The 13,415-nt window shown below is 38.5% G+C and overlaps 1 protein-coding gene across 1 annotated transcript; it reads left to right on the plus strand.

Annotated features, from left to right (window-relative positions):
* Positions 1–1,762: 1,762 nt before the first annotated feature.
* Positions 1,763–4,662, plus strand: FGF23 (fibroblast growth factor 23). The gene is made up of 3 exons (XM_010222550.1): positions 1,763–1,985; positions 3,587–3,690; positions 4,231–4,662. The coding sequence occupies exons 1-3, from the start codon at positions 1,763–1,765 to the stop codon at positions 4,660–4,662; spliced, it is 759 nt and encodes a 252-aa protein (XP_010220852.1).
* Positions 4,663–13,415: the final 8,753 nt, after the last annotated feature.

Raw genomic sequence — 13,415 nt, forward strand, 5'->3', positions numbered from 1 at the left:
AATATAAATTCTTGGATTCTAATAACAGACTGAAAAAAAAACCCACTAATGTATTTTCACCACTAAAGTATTTAAAAAAGAAATGATCATTTAAAAAAGAAAATATATTCCTCCTTTCCTTCCAAAGTAGCCTTTAGATTAAGACAGTAAAGTATTTCAGATATTACACCCAGTAAAACATTTGTAGCCTTGACTGTCTCAGTGAAGTCAATTTTGTTAATCTATTCAGCTTTAGATATGACCCTTATACACTTTGCATAAATTTGCTCTCATTTACACAGGTGTATATACACTGACGTAAGTCTCTAGATTTACACAGGTGTGTCAGAAGAAATTGGCAGAGTTTTGCTAATTTTAAACATTAAAAAAATCCAATCAATTTTTGCATTTGGTTGCACTTGTAAAAAACTGTAATATGCATGGTGCTGGTGGCATTGTTCCACAGCTTGCTAGAGAATCTGACATAACTGTCAAGCTAGAGACTGTAACTTACTCTCATCGCTGCTTAAAAGTTCTGGACCTCAAACTGCTACAAATAAAAACCTGATAACCTATTAAAAAAAAAGGGATTCACTTAATTTTCAGTATTCCATTCAGTTTTGTATTCATTGCTTGAAAGAAATCCTAGTATAGCCTTGTTTCATAACCTATTATCATCATCATTTTACCTACATAGTCACTTTCCCATTAATATTTTCATAATAAAAAAATCGTTTCTTTTTTAATTAGAAAATTTGTTTGTAAAACCACAGAAACTTGTCAGGACAACTGAAATGTGGGTATCGTATCTTAAGCCATTTTTGAACATTGCTTTACGGTTATTACTTTTCAGTTTGGTCATATCCCTTCATAGTTCTTCCAAGTGTGTTTGCTATACTTGCAACAACAAAAATGTGCTAAGATGAGTCATTCCAGTTTGGATTCAAATTCTCAATCTACTAGCCATGCTAACATATATGACTCCATAAATGATTGTCAGCTAGATAAACAATGCAGGCTGTTTGGCCAACTTCAAACTACAGAAAAAAAAAAAAAAAGAAAAAAAAAAAAGAGAGAGAGTTTATTTCCAGACGGTTGTGCTCATAGCAAGCTTCTCTTGCTTAAATGAGATAACACAAGTTTCAGTCCAACAGGCTCACTGCTTACTTTTCATCACTATGGGGAATCCAGATCTGGGTGTCCAAATCAATTTAATACCAGCTTCTGACACGTCTTCAAAATTTGAACAATATTTGGTGTTTCTTTCAAATCAGAATGTGGTTTGGAAAACTAAGGGGTAGGTGGGAATCTGAATGAGCATGTATGAGAATAAAAGAGAGTTCAAAGTCTGAAGGGTCATTCCCTTCCCTGCCCAAAAAGCTTTCCGTGCAACACAGTGGACTGCTCTTCCTGGATTTAACAGTAGGGGCGTGGGAAGCTCTCAGATGTCACAGGCTTGTAGATAACATTTGAACATATGATTAGCTTTCTGAGCTGTATTTAGAAACCTTACTTTTGTTCCACCCCGCACCTTAGCCAGAGAACCTACGTGCTTTCCTTCCCTTGAGGTTTTGGGTCACTTAAAATGTTTCTTTGACAAAACTCAAGGATGTGGAGAAGTTTTTCCTGTGTGATGTCACCTGGCTTCCCTTTATAAGCATCTACAAAGAGAAGGGAGTCCATCTGAGGCTTCATGCTCCAAACATACAAACAAAGGAAAAAAAGAAAAGCAAAGAGGATTATCAAGTTTCAGATACTGACCAGTCACTAAGGAAAGAGAGCTATGCCACAAGCGGGTCCCTACAGCTGCCTGGTGTACAAGCTGCTGGTGCTCTGCAGCCTGAAGGCTACTGCTGCCTTTCTTAATGCCTCTCCACTGTTGAACCCCAGCTGGGGCAGCACAGATCACCTGATGCACCTGTACACAGCGACGGAGAGGAACAGCTTCCACCTCCAGATCAATGCTGATGGCTACATTGATGGTGTCCCGCACCAAACCATTTACAGTAAGTAGCTCATTATGGACCCCCGGTTTTCATGTGAACAGGGTAAATAGCACGGTGATTTTTTTTTCCACTAGCTATAGCATTCCCATTCTCCAGTTAGGCAGACAGGCAGCTGTGAGATGGAAAACATAATTATAGTCTTCCTTTTGTTTAACAAATAAACGCAATTTCTTCAAAGAAATCTAGAAGAAGGGGATTCTCACTCTTCACTTTCATAGTAAGTTCTGTGATTTCTGTGATACTTTGCAAGCAAAAAATGCCAGAATTATCCTTCACTTCATGGTTTTAATCACAGCTTCTTGTGGAAGTCCTGATGAGAGGTTGGTGATGAAAAGCCCCAAGCAGCCCCTTCCTATTCTAATTATAGCATCTGTAATGGAGTACACTAAGTGACCCCATCATAGCAGAGAGGGAAAATTGATTGTGTCCATAAAATATTTTTGGGAAGAGAGCTAATAGCTATCTCTAAGCAACTGCATGAGTTGGCCATTGTTTTCAAAATACAGTAGCACTTGTCTGTGTTGAAAATTGGTTTGTGAGACAGGCTTCAGATATGTCCCTTTGATATGTTGCATGACAGAGACACAACTGTGCATAGAACACGAGTCACTGGATACACAAAGTTTGATTTAACAAGGGGGAACTGCAAAATGTCAGGCTCTCATAAATGAAGTGCTAACCCTTTGGAGTGCAGTATGGCTCTCAAATTCTCGTCATCATAATCTGTTTTCATACAAAATTAAGATCCTTTGTTGTATAACTAGTCCAAACAGGATAGCAAGTAGAAAAGTGTTTTTCAAAAAAATAGGGTTCTTTTATAACATTCCACAAGTTCTCTTTTTTCATTGCTTACCTCACAAGTAACTATAAATCAGAAAGTCATTTTAACTGTTCTTACTGCATACCGTCTTCTTCATCTACTTAACTAAAAATGTAAGCATATGACTTCTGCTTATAAGTTCATGAGGAATGAAAGATTTTAAAAGATTATGATTTAATGAAGGAGGAAAAAATGATTGATTCCTGCGACATTACTAGGAATTACTGATAAAACACTTGTAGAAAGGTTTCATCCTCCTGTAATTATTCTTTTTGCATATTGGTAGGTTTTATAAAATTCAGTTGTTTTTGTCAAGAAAAGGTATGATGGTACCAAGAACCACAGCTAAAAAAACGCCATGCTTTTACAATCTCCCATGCAGCAAATACACACATAGTTGGAATGGTGGAACAGAAAGCCTGAGATAAGATAAGGAAAGGAGCTGTGAAAGGGAAATGACTAAACATCTGCCCAGTCACCAAAGTCCCACTGAGACAACAGACATATTAGAAGTGCTAAGTTCTGCACCTGGGCTGGAGTAACTCTTGGTGGTGGTACAGGCTGGAGCAGTCTCACTAGAGAGATAGAGTCTTGCTGGACTGGACCTAAGGGTTGCAGAGAGCACGAGACCAAATATGAATCAACAGCACATTTGTCTATATTAGAGTGCAACATTGGCCTAATGACTCCCAGGATGGACCTTCCAGTCAGCAATTCTGTATATTTTTGAGACAATAGTTCAGCATAAAACTGGATTTGACATCTTTGTTTTTCTAAACAGGTGCCCTAATGATCAAGTCTGAGGGTGCTGGCTATGTAATAATCACTGGAGTGAAGAGTGGATGCTACCTATGTATGGACATGAAAGGAAATATTTTTGGATCGGTGAGTGACATTCTCTAAGATTCAAGACTGAAGCAGATATAGCTTGCTATTCTTTCCATTGGGCAATTTCCTCAGCTAGGGCCAATCTGTGTAGTGTAGGGGTGAAGGAAAGGTAGAGAAGGAGAATGCAGATTTTAGCCATCTGAGGATCTGTCACTTAGATTAAATTTTCCTTTTCTGGTGAATTGTATTGAATCGTATTGCTGATAGAAGTCATGTTAGTCCTACTGGCTTAAGTGAGACCAGAATGAAAGCTAAGGGTGGACGAACCTGAACTCTTGCTATAGTCTATAGCTGTGGCATGGAAACAGTTAAGACATTGCAGTTTTCTCAGAGAAAACAATGTTATCCTTTGCTGTAATTATGGGGCACACATATTAGATCTACATTTGACTAAGCCTCATCTCAGTTGTTACTGCAGAATCAGAGGATCAGAAAGACACCTGCTACAAGATCTCATCTATCTTTTTCTGTTTTTAACTGGCACTTTTTAATTAACAATTCTCCCTGCTCACAGCTGTTGTATTTTTTTTCCTTAAGCATTACTTCAGCCAAGACGACTGCGTGTTCAAACACAGGACCCTGGAAAATGGATATGATGTGTACCAATCTCCTAAACACAATTTCCTGGTTAGCTTAGGCAGAGTTAAACAAGCTTTCTTCCCTGGTATGAATCCACCACCATACTCCCAGTTTTTGTCCAGGAGAAATGAAATTCCTTTTTTCCGATTCAATACACCTCAGCCCCACAGGAACACCAGAAGTGCAGACATTGATCCAATGGATCCTCACCATATCTTGGTCCCCCAGAGAAAAGTTTCTGTACTAGGATCCCAGTTGCAATTGCAAGCAGACCATGTTCCCAGAGAACCTATGAGAATCAATCAGAATGATGTGGTCAACTCAGAAGACCCACATGCTATGATGGATGCCAGAAGGCATGTGAGCCCTCGTTTCTATATTACAAGATAATGGCGTCACACCCCAAATTGAAGTATTTGAGTATGATAGACAAGAAGAACTGGCTAGCACATTTGATTGAATTTCCAACTTTCAAAATAACTATTAGAATAAAGGACAATTGAAAAAATGAATTTCAAATTGCACCCTTAGGTAAGACAGTTCACTGAACAAAAACAAATAGTATGTTTCCCAGGTGGAGTTCTATCCAACAGAAGAAACATCTGCAAAAAGAATAATACAAAGCAAACTTTTGGGAGGGTTGAATCACCTTCACTTTGTATCAGTGAACAGAACTCATTTAAAAAAACATTAAGAAAAGGATGTTACATTACTGGTGTAACTGGAAAGGGGCTTAAGCTCTGCAGCCATCATTCCAGCAGAAGTGGGGAAGCCTCTACTTAGCACAATATGAGATGGTGCAAACACAACATAAAAGATGTCTGCTGTTATATGATTTTAAAAAACTTTATTGTGTATGGTGTTAGCTGGTAAGATTGGAGCTGTAGTCTCTTTTCACACCCATAGAAGACAAAAAATGACTGCTCTGTTGTTAAAGGAGCTGCACACATGGAAAACAAGAGTAACTGGCAAGAGAACAGGAATCAAACGGTCCTGAGTAGGAAGAACCATTTCTTACTCCTATTGAATCCAAGCTGAGGCTTGGAACAAACCAAGTAGACTCTCGGTGTTCTCTCAACTCCTTCTCTACTCACATTTCTATATTCAAAATATAGAAATATAATGTAAAACATTATTTTAATGTATTTTCAACATAGAGAGAAGTAGCAAGAGTACTAATAATTAATAATATATAAAATGGGTTAGTTTGTTATTTTGCATGCTGCTGAACTCTTGTAGGAAAATCAGTCAGTAGGAAATCCCAATCAGTCATGCCTCATAGTCTTCATACCATTCATAGCTAGTGCATATTCTACTAGGATGACTGAAAACGAAGTGTATATTTAGAAAAGGAGGATCCATTTGATCCACAAATCATTGTTTCTATTTAGTTCTGAGCAGGTATCAGATGCTTTATACTTGTAAGAGTGAAATGACTTTATTTTCATTATAAGATCTCTAAAACCTTTACAGACAAAACTTTTCCTCAGACATCCAGATTGGTGTATATTATGGGGAAGTTTACTTATTAGAATCTAACCTCCATAGATGCAACTGAAGTTTACATATATTTAATCAAAATAACTGTAGAGCAGAGCTTTTCACTATAATTGAGGTGCAAAATTATTAACTGATGGAATTCAGTATGGCTTTTTTTTCTTTGATCTCACCTTCCTAAAATTTTAAATCTGTGCAATTTTAAAGGTTATTCTTGATGTACTCCAACAGAAATCAACAGCAAGGTGCTGATAACCTGCAGAAAAATACAGCATGGTGGATATATAGGAAGGGCTTTTATTTTGGCATGCATGCATTTTCTCTCAAGATGCAGATCACCTATTTTATTTATTTAATTTATTTAACAGCTGACAAGAGTCTGAAAATGCTATATATTGACCTAGGAATATCTATATCAATAATATGGAAGATAGTAGGCTAGATTCTAGTCCTGTTGTTATTATAGCCTAGTAAGGTAAATCACTGAAACCAATAGAATTACATCAGTGTAACAAAATCAACGTTAGGCCCATTGCATTCTTTGCTTTCATGAAGTTCATCAGGATTTAGCTTAAAGTCTGTTTTGCTGACAGAATTTAAAGTATTTTTTATATATGCTCTACGTGACCCTGCGTGTGCAGACGACCTCTAGAGGTCCCTTCCAACTTTAAGCATTCTATGATCTATACACACATGAAATAACTCTTCACCTACAGCATTCAAGTAGTTCTGTAAGATAGTAAGAGACCTAATTCTGCTGTGAGAATATTTTTCAAGATATGGTGTGACTCTCTGTTTATAGGAGTATGTCAGAGCACAGGAGAAGCCAAATGGTTAGAATTAGATCAAGCTTTCTGTCTAATAATATTTATTTTTCATTATTTGAACTCATAGTAAACCTAATTAGCTTCAAAAGAAAGGAAGAGAGAAACAGATTTAGGACAGCGCAGGGGAGGAGTAGCTGTATGCTTTCTTGGTTTTTCAAAACTTTGCCAGACTCTTTTACCATGTTGTCTATGCAGGTACAATTTTATCTGTGTTTAATTTTAGCAATTTTACTTGATTCCTCTACCATTCTTGGTGTGTGTGTGTGTTTTTTTTTTTTTTTCCCTCCCCATTTTAACCTTGAGAACTCTGGAGCAAAATTTTAGTTTAATATAAGCTGTTTTAAGCTTCACAGAAGTCTCTGGGTCTTGAACTCAACAAAGCTACAACAACAACTTAAATCAGGAAGATTTATCTCCCTATCCATATAACGCTTTGGTAAAAAAAAAAGGCTGTGGCATTATATCTCTGTACTTTATCTATTCTCAAAAATTAGAATAGAGTAAGAAGGCTTGTTCATTTTTCACTCTGGTTTGTTATTTTCTACCAGTAATCAAGAGATTTAGTCCTTATGCTGAGAGTGAATGCACAGTATGATTTGCATCAAAAATGTACTTGTAACCATAGAGAGCAGGGGTGAAATGTCAAAAGAATTAATCCTTTAGAGGAGGTGCTGGCCATCATCAGTTATTAAGAAATCATTACTTTTTTATATGGCAATATTTATTTATTTATTTGAGTGGGTTGCAATTCCCACCTAATATTTATAAATATTTATAAGACTGTATTATAGTAACTGTTCAAGCACCAATAAAATTATCTTCTCAAAATAATGAGTTTTGTATTGTCTGTTCAACCTCTCAGAAGAACAAAATTGAACTACTGGTGCTAGCTGTCTCTGAAACAATTTTTGCGCCCTACTTTCCCTTGCTATATTCAATCTGATAAACTGCAGGTTCCTAGCTGTTTCATGCACTATGCGTGAAGGGACTGTAAAAGATGATGAAAAGAGTGAAGTCTTAGTATGTGTAAATTCATTATGAATGAATTGCTGCTTCTACTGGGAAACTCCTTCTGCAACTCAAAAGGAATTGAACATGACTCATCCAGCAGCTCCAATCCTGTTATCAATACTCATGATTCTGGCTCCAGGATCTCATGATAGAAAGCCCTAAGAAAATTACTGCTATCACCTACACAAAATATTCTAACTCATTCCCTAGAGCCCACACCAGAATTGTTTTGTGACAGATCACAGATTGAATAAAAAACAGATATAATCCTCATAGTAGTTTTCTGCAATGGTCCCCAGCCCCACCAAGTCCTAACAGAGAGCTCCAAAGAGGCAGTGTGCCCATGAAATATATTTGCAGGGGAAAAAAAAAAGGCAAGAATAAACATTGGTATGCTAGTCTTTGGGCCTGGACACTACCAAGAAAAAAAAATAGGAAACATATGTGACTGCTTGGAGAAATAAGAGAAACCTGAAGGCTTTTACCTGATAAGAGAAGGAGGCAGGAAATGAAGATTCATGCCTGGCCTCTTCCAATTCCTAACTTTACAGTAGTACTAGGAAACTGAGAGTCCCATTAATGATGCAGTAGAACCTGCTTCTTTCTCTATCTTGTGACATTGTAAAACATGATGATTCATGACTCTTCAAGAACCCTCCTCTTTTCCTATTAATCCTTATTCTTGTAATTCACTATGCCCCTTTCCAGTTTGCATTGTTAACCACTTGATCCTGTCCAGGAGTGAACTTCATTGTCATCACTGGGCTTTCAGGATAGATCTTTGGTATGGTTTTGGAAACAGCAATTTTCATAAGCAAAACTGTCTACTTGAGCCCCCTGAGAACACCATCTACCCCTGGCTCTATGGGGAAGAGTTAAAAAACAAATGCTATTAGTGCATTGTTGGTGGACTTTTCAGGACCAGACTCCTCCTCTTCTACTGCAACACCAAATATCTATAGTCATCCTATGTTAGCATTACCACAGATTACTCTCCTCTTTTCAATATATTATTTTTCAGCTTGTAGTAGACATTCTTGCTATTGATATTAAGGTACATGAGCTGGTATTCCACAGTTGTTGGTTTCATTTCATTTCTCTGATCCCAGGCCTCAAATTCTCCATTTCTTCCTCTGCATTTATTTCTTCTTCTGATCCATTTAGGCATTGATGATGCGTTTGCACTGTACCAAATGTTCAGTTAAAAATCACCTAGATTACATTCCATTACTGTTCTCTTGTCTAGTGTGATCTACTTTTAATAAAACCTAAATTCCAGGCTCTATTTACTCCTCTATAATTACATTCTCCAGAAATCTGTTCATTGAACACTGAACATGAAAGTCAAACCAACAGTTCCACAAAATTATTTCATCCTCTGCTCTAAAATAGAAAATATTTCTTGTTCTGCACCCACACTCTCACACCCAACTTGACAGATCTATTTTAAAATACTTGCTTATAGACATATAATTTTAGATGTGCTTTCACAATTATGGAATAAAGATTAATTATTTCCCTGATTCTTTCTGTTGATTTCTTCTTTCCATCCTCATCTCCATTAGCCATCCTTTTTTATACCTTTGCACTCAATACTACTGCAAGCAACATTTTTGGAATATACTTCAAAATTTCTAATCTCTATTCCATCCCTATTCTGCAACAGTTCTGATACTTCTTTCCTTATTTTTATCTAAATATAGCAAGTTTTTTGCTACTTGCTTTGAATTACAAATTCTCATTATTTTATATTCAAGTTACAACTTCCTGTATAAGACTTCCTTCATACTCCTCATAGGCATCCTTTCCACTGTTACTAACTGAGACAATTATCATCACCCAGGTGGCTCCGAAGATTTTCACCATAGTTTTTGTCCCACTGGGATTTCAGATCGAGATACTTTCTACATCTTTGATGTCATAGAATCCTTAAGGTTGGAAGGGACCTTCGAAGATCATCTCGTCCAACACTCCTCCTACACATACAGGGTCACTTAGAGCATGTTACACAGGATTGCATCCAAGCAGGTTTTGAAGATCTCCAGAGAAGGAGACTCCATAACCTCTCTTCTGGAGTGGTTGCTCTGTCACCTAAACTATTAAGAATCTTTTCCTTAAGCTTCTGTGGAACTTTTGGTGCTTTAGTTTGTGGCCATTTCCTCTAGCCATTTCCTCTAGGTGTCCACCACTGGAAAGAGGCTGGCCCCATCCTCCTCACTCTCTCTCTAGAGATATTTATATATGCTGACAAGATCCCCTCTCAGCCTTCTCTTCTTCAGGCTTAACAGGCCCAGCTCTTGCAGCCTTTCCTCATAGAACAGATGTTCCAGGCCCCTGATCATCCTTATAGCCCTGCGCTGGACTCTCTCCAGCAGCTCCACATCCCTCTTGTACTGTGGAGCCCAGAACTGGACACAATACTCCAGATGTGGCCTCACCATGGCTGAGGAGAGGGGGAGGATCACCTCCCTCCACCTGCTGGAGACACTCTTCTTAACGCACCCCAGAACCCCATTGGATTTCTTGGCCACAAGGGCACACTGTCAGCTCATGGTCAACTTGTCATCCACCCAGGTCCTTCTCTGCAGAGCTGCTCTCCAGAAGTTCAGTCCCCAGCCTGTACTGGTGTCTGGGATAATTCCTCCCAAGGTGCAGGACCTTGCACTTGGCCTTGTTGAATTTCATGAGGTTTCTCGCTGCCCCATTGCTCAGCCTCTCCAGGTCCCATTGGATGGCACCACAGCCCTCTGGGGTACCAGCTACACCTCCCAGTTTCATATCATCAGCAAACTTGCTGAGGCACCACTCTGCCTTCATTCAGGTCACTGATGAATAAACTGAACAGGACTGGACCGAGGACTGACCCCTGCGGGACACCACTAACTACATGCCTCTAACTAGACTCTGCACTGCTGATCACCACCCTCTGAGCTCTGCCATGCAGCCAGTTCTTAATCCATGTCACTGGCCACTCATCTAACCCATACTTCCGAGCTTGCCCAGACGACACTGTGAGGGGCGGTGCCAAAAGCCTTGCTGAAGTTGAGGTATATGACATCCACCGCTCTCCCCTTATCTACACAGCCGGTCATTCCATCATAGAAGGCTATCAGGTTAGTCAAGCATGATTTGCCCTTGGTGAATCCATACCGACTACCCCTGAGAACCTTCTTATCCTCCACATGTTTGGAGACAACCAGGATGAGCTGTTTCATCACTTTTCCAGGGATGAAGGCAAGGCTGACTGGCCCATAGTTGCCTGGGTCCTCCTTCTTGCCATTTTTGGTGTGACATTGGCTTTTTTTTTTTTTTTTTTTGATTTTAAAAAGCAGTTCTCATGACCCTTCTATATTTAAGTCCATTTAAGGCTCTTCAGTACAGCTGAAGTAATTAACTAGTAAAGAATTAAAAGTAATTGAAAAGTAGTGAATAAAATAAAACCTTTTTATCCTATGTTTTTAGCTTAGTTTACAACATAGCTCTTTCAAGATATATTTACTAGTTATCGCAATCAAATCTAGCATGTTACCTTCTGTTTAATCATGGTTTGATAAACCAGCTGGCCATTAAAATGAAGTGATATAATGCTGAAGTCTGCCCCAAAACTGTTTATGCCAGAAACTCCAGGCTGCATTTCCTTTACTGACCAGTTATTGCCTACTTAAGATTTGTGTTTTTATCCTTGGAGCCTCTGCTATCATCCTGCATCTGTATTCAAGGCCTCTGCCTTTGCTCTCAGGAGCCCTACTATAAGTGTCTAATGTGCAGATAGGACTATAAGCTCACACAGGGCTTCCCACATGCCAAGAAATACCAGAGAGGCCTTCAAGTAACACTAGAACTTAGTCAGACCTTCCTGGAAAGTGTATAATTTGCAATACATGTACCAATCATCAACACAGCAAGTTTGCCATATCCAGGGAGGTCATGGAAGTAGCTTGCATAGAATTATAATGGTTGGAAGAGACCCTCGAGATCAAGTCCAACCACAAACCTATCACCACCATGCCTGTTCAACACCGTGTCCCTAAATGCTTCATCTACATGTTTCTTGAACACTACTGGGGTTGGTGACCCTGCCACTCCCTGAGCAGCTTGTTCCAATACTTCATCAGTCTTTCCATGTAGAAGTTTTTCCTAACATCTAACCTGAACTTCCTCTGGCACAACTTCAGGCCATTTTCTCTTGTCCTGTCGGTAGTTATTTTGAAGATAAAACTGGCCCCTGACTCACTACAACCTCCTTTCAGGTACGGAGCGATGAGGTCTCCCCTGGGCCACCTCTTCTCCAGACTAAATAACCCCAGCTCCCTCAGATGCTCCTCGTAAGGTTTGTGCTCCAGCCCCTTCACCAGCTTCCTTGTGCTTCTTTGGACACCCATATACAGGCAGTTCAGACACATACCATGCAGTTAATTTGCATGTATGGAGCTGCCACATGCTCAGGATTGCTATATATCCCAAAACCTCAGGCTTATGGCCAAAGCCATCACAAAAGGGACATATCTGGGGAACATGACATATTTTAAGTCCAGGCATGTGTGCTGTGGATCTGAGACAGCCTCATGAATATCAAAAGCTTAGATTCAGAACACATATGATAAATTTATAAAACCAAATTCTGCTACTACTAGGACAGGTCTATGTCCAGAAAACAAATGCAGTATTGTGCAATGGAAGCAAAATACTATTTTGGAAGAAGGAAACTAGTACTAGCAATGCACTCTGTCAAGTTGCATGCCCAATGGCTGCTAGGTTCTTAGCAGTCCTGCCAGAAATTGATGTTGGTGAAGTCAAAACTGACAGAGAAGGGTTCTACCATCTATGCAACACTTCAGCAAAAGAAAAAATAATTTAAAGGAGTGGTGAACATTAGAATAAAAGCTAGTCTAAGAGATAATTTTGAACTAAACATCAGTTCTCTGAGGTCTTACTAAAAGCCATTAAATGACCAAGCGGAGGTGTTTCTAACATTTATTTCAAGATTATTTTTTACAACACTATTGAAAAGAAATGTATTTTACCACTTGAGTATCATTATCATCCTGGTAATATGCTGGTTAACTTACTTTCACACTTGCTTGCTTAATTTACTTTCACATTCTCTTGGCTGCATTTTGGCAGCTGCTGCTCCTGGAAATCCACCCTATAATTAGGCCTTGTCTCCTGCTGCTAATTAGAGACTAACATTTCACAAGGACAAAAATATTCATTTCCTGCTACTGAGTGATCTCTCAAATATCTTTTTCTACTATTCCTAACACAACCATCTATAACTTCAACTCTTCCTTCCCATTATCCCAATAAATCACGAAGAATTATTGTACATTATACAGAAATAGTCAAGTTATTAAAAGTGCAAGAACAGTTAAATCTCGATATTGATTCAAAGACTTAAAAAGGCCAGTGCTTAAAACAGGGTACTTAAAACAAAAAAGCCTATAGGTAACTTCAGAAGCTTCTAAAGTCATTTATTTTTAAATGTATAGAGAAGGAAAAAAATAGCTATATCTTTTCTATTTGTAGGTTCATCTAGATGAATATTCTCTCTAACTCTTCCAGACACAAACATGCAGAGAGAGAAGGCATTGGTGTAACTACAGAACACTCTTGATTGCTTATATACCTGGCTGTATGTTTAGGGACTTTAACATCCCATACTTAAATCTCCTTATCTGTCTTCTACAGGTATCTAGAATTATTTTTTCCAAGTGTTTATTTTAAATAACAAAAATATAAATCTGAAGCAATAAAATTCACAATAATGCAGGGCCTTTCTTCCTCACTTTATATGCCACCATCTGTGAA

Source organism: Tinamus guttatus, unplaced genomic scaffold (genome assembly GCF_059628265.1).
Source record: "Tinamus guttatus ecotype Peru unplaced genomic scaffold, ASM5962826v1 Tinamus_guttatus_pri_ptg000182l, whole genome shotgun sequence".
Taxonomy (NCBI): domain Eukaryota; kingdom Metazoa; phylum Chordata; class Aves; order Tinamiformes; family Tinamidae; genus Tinamus; species Tinamus guttatus.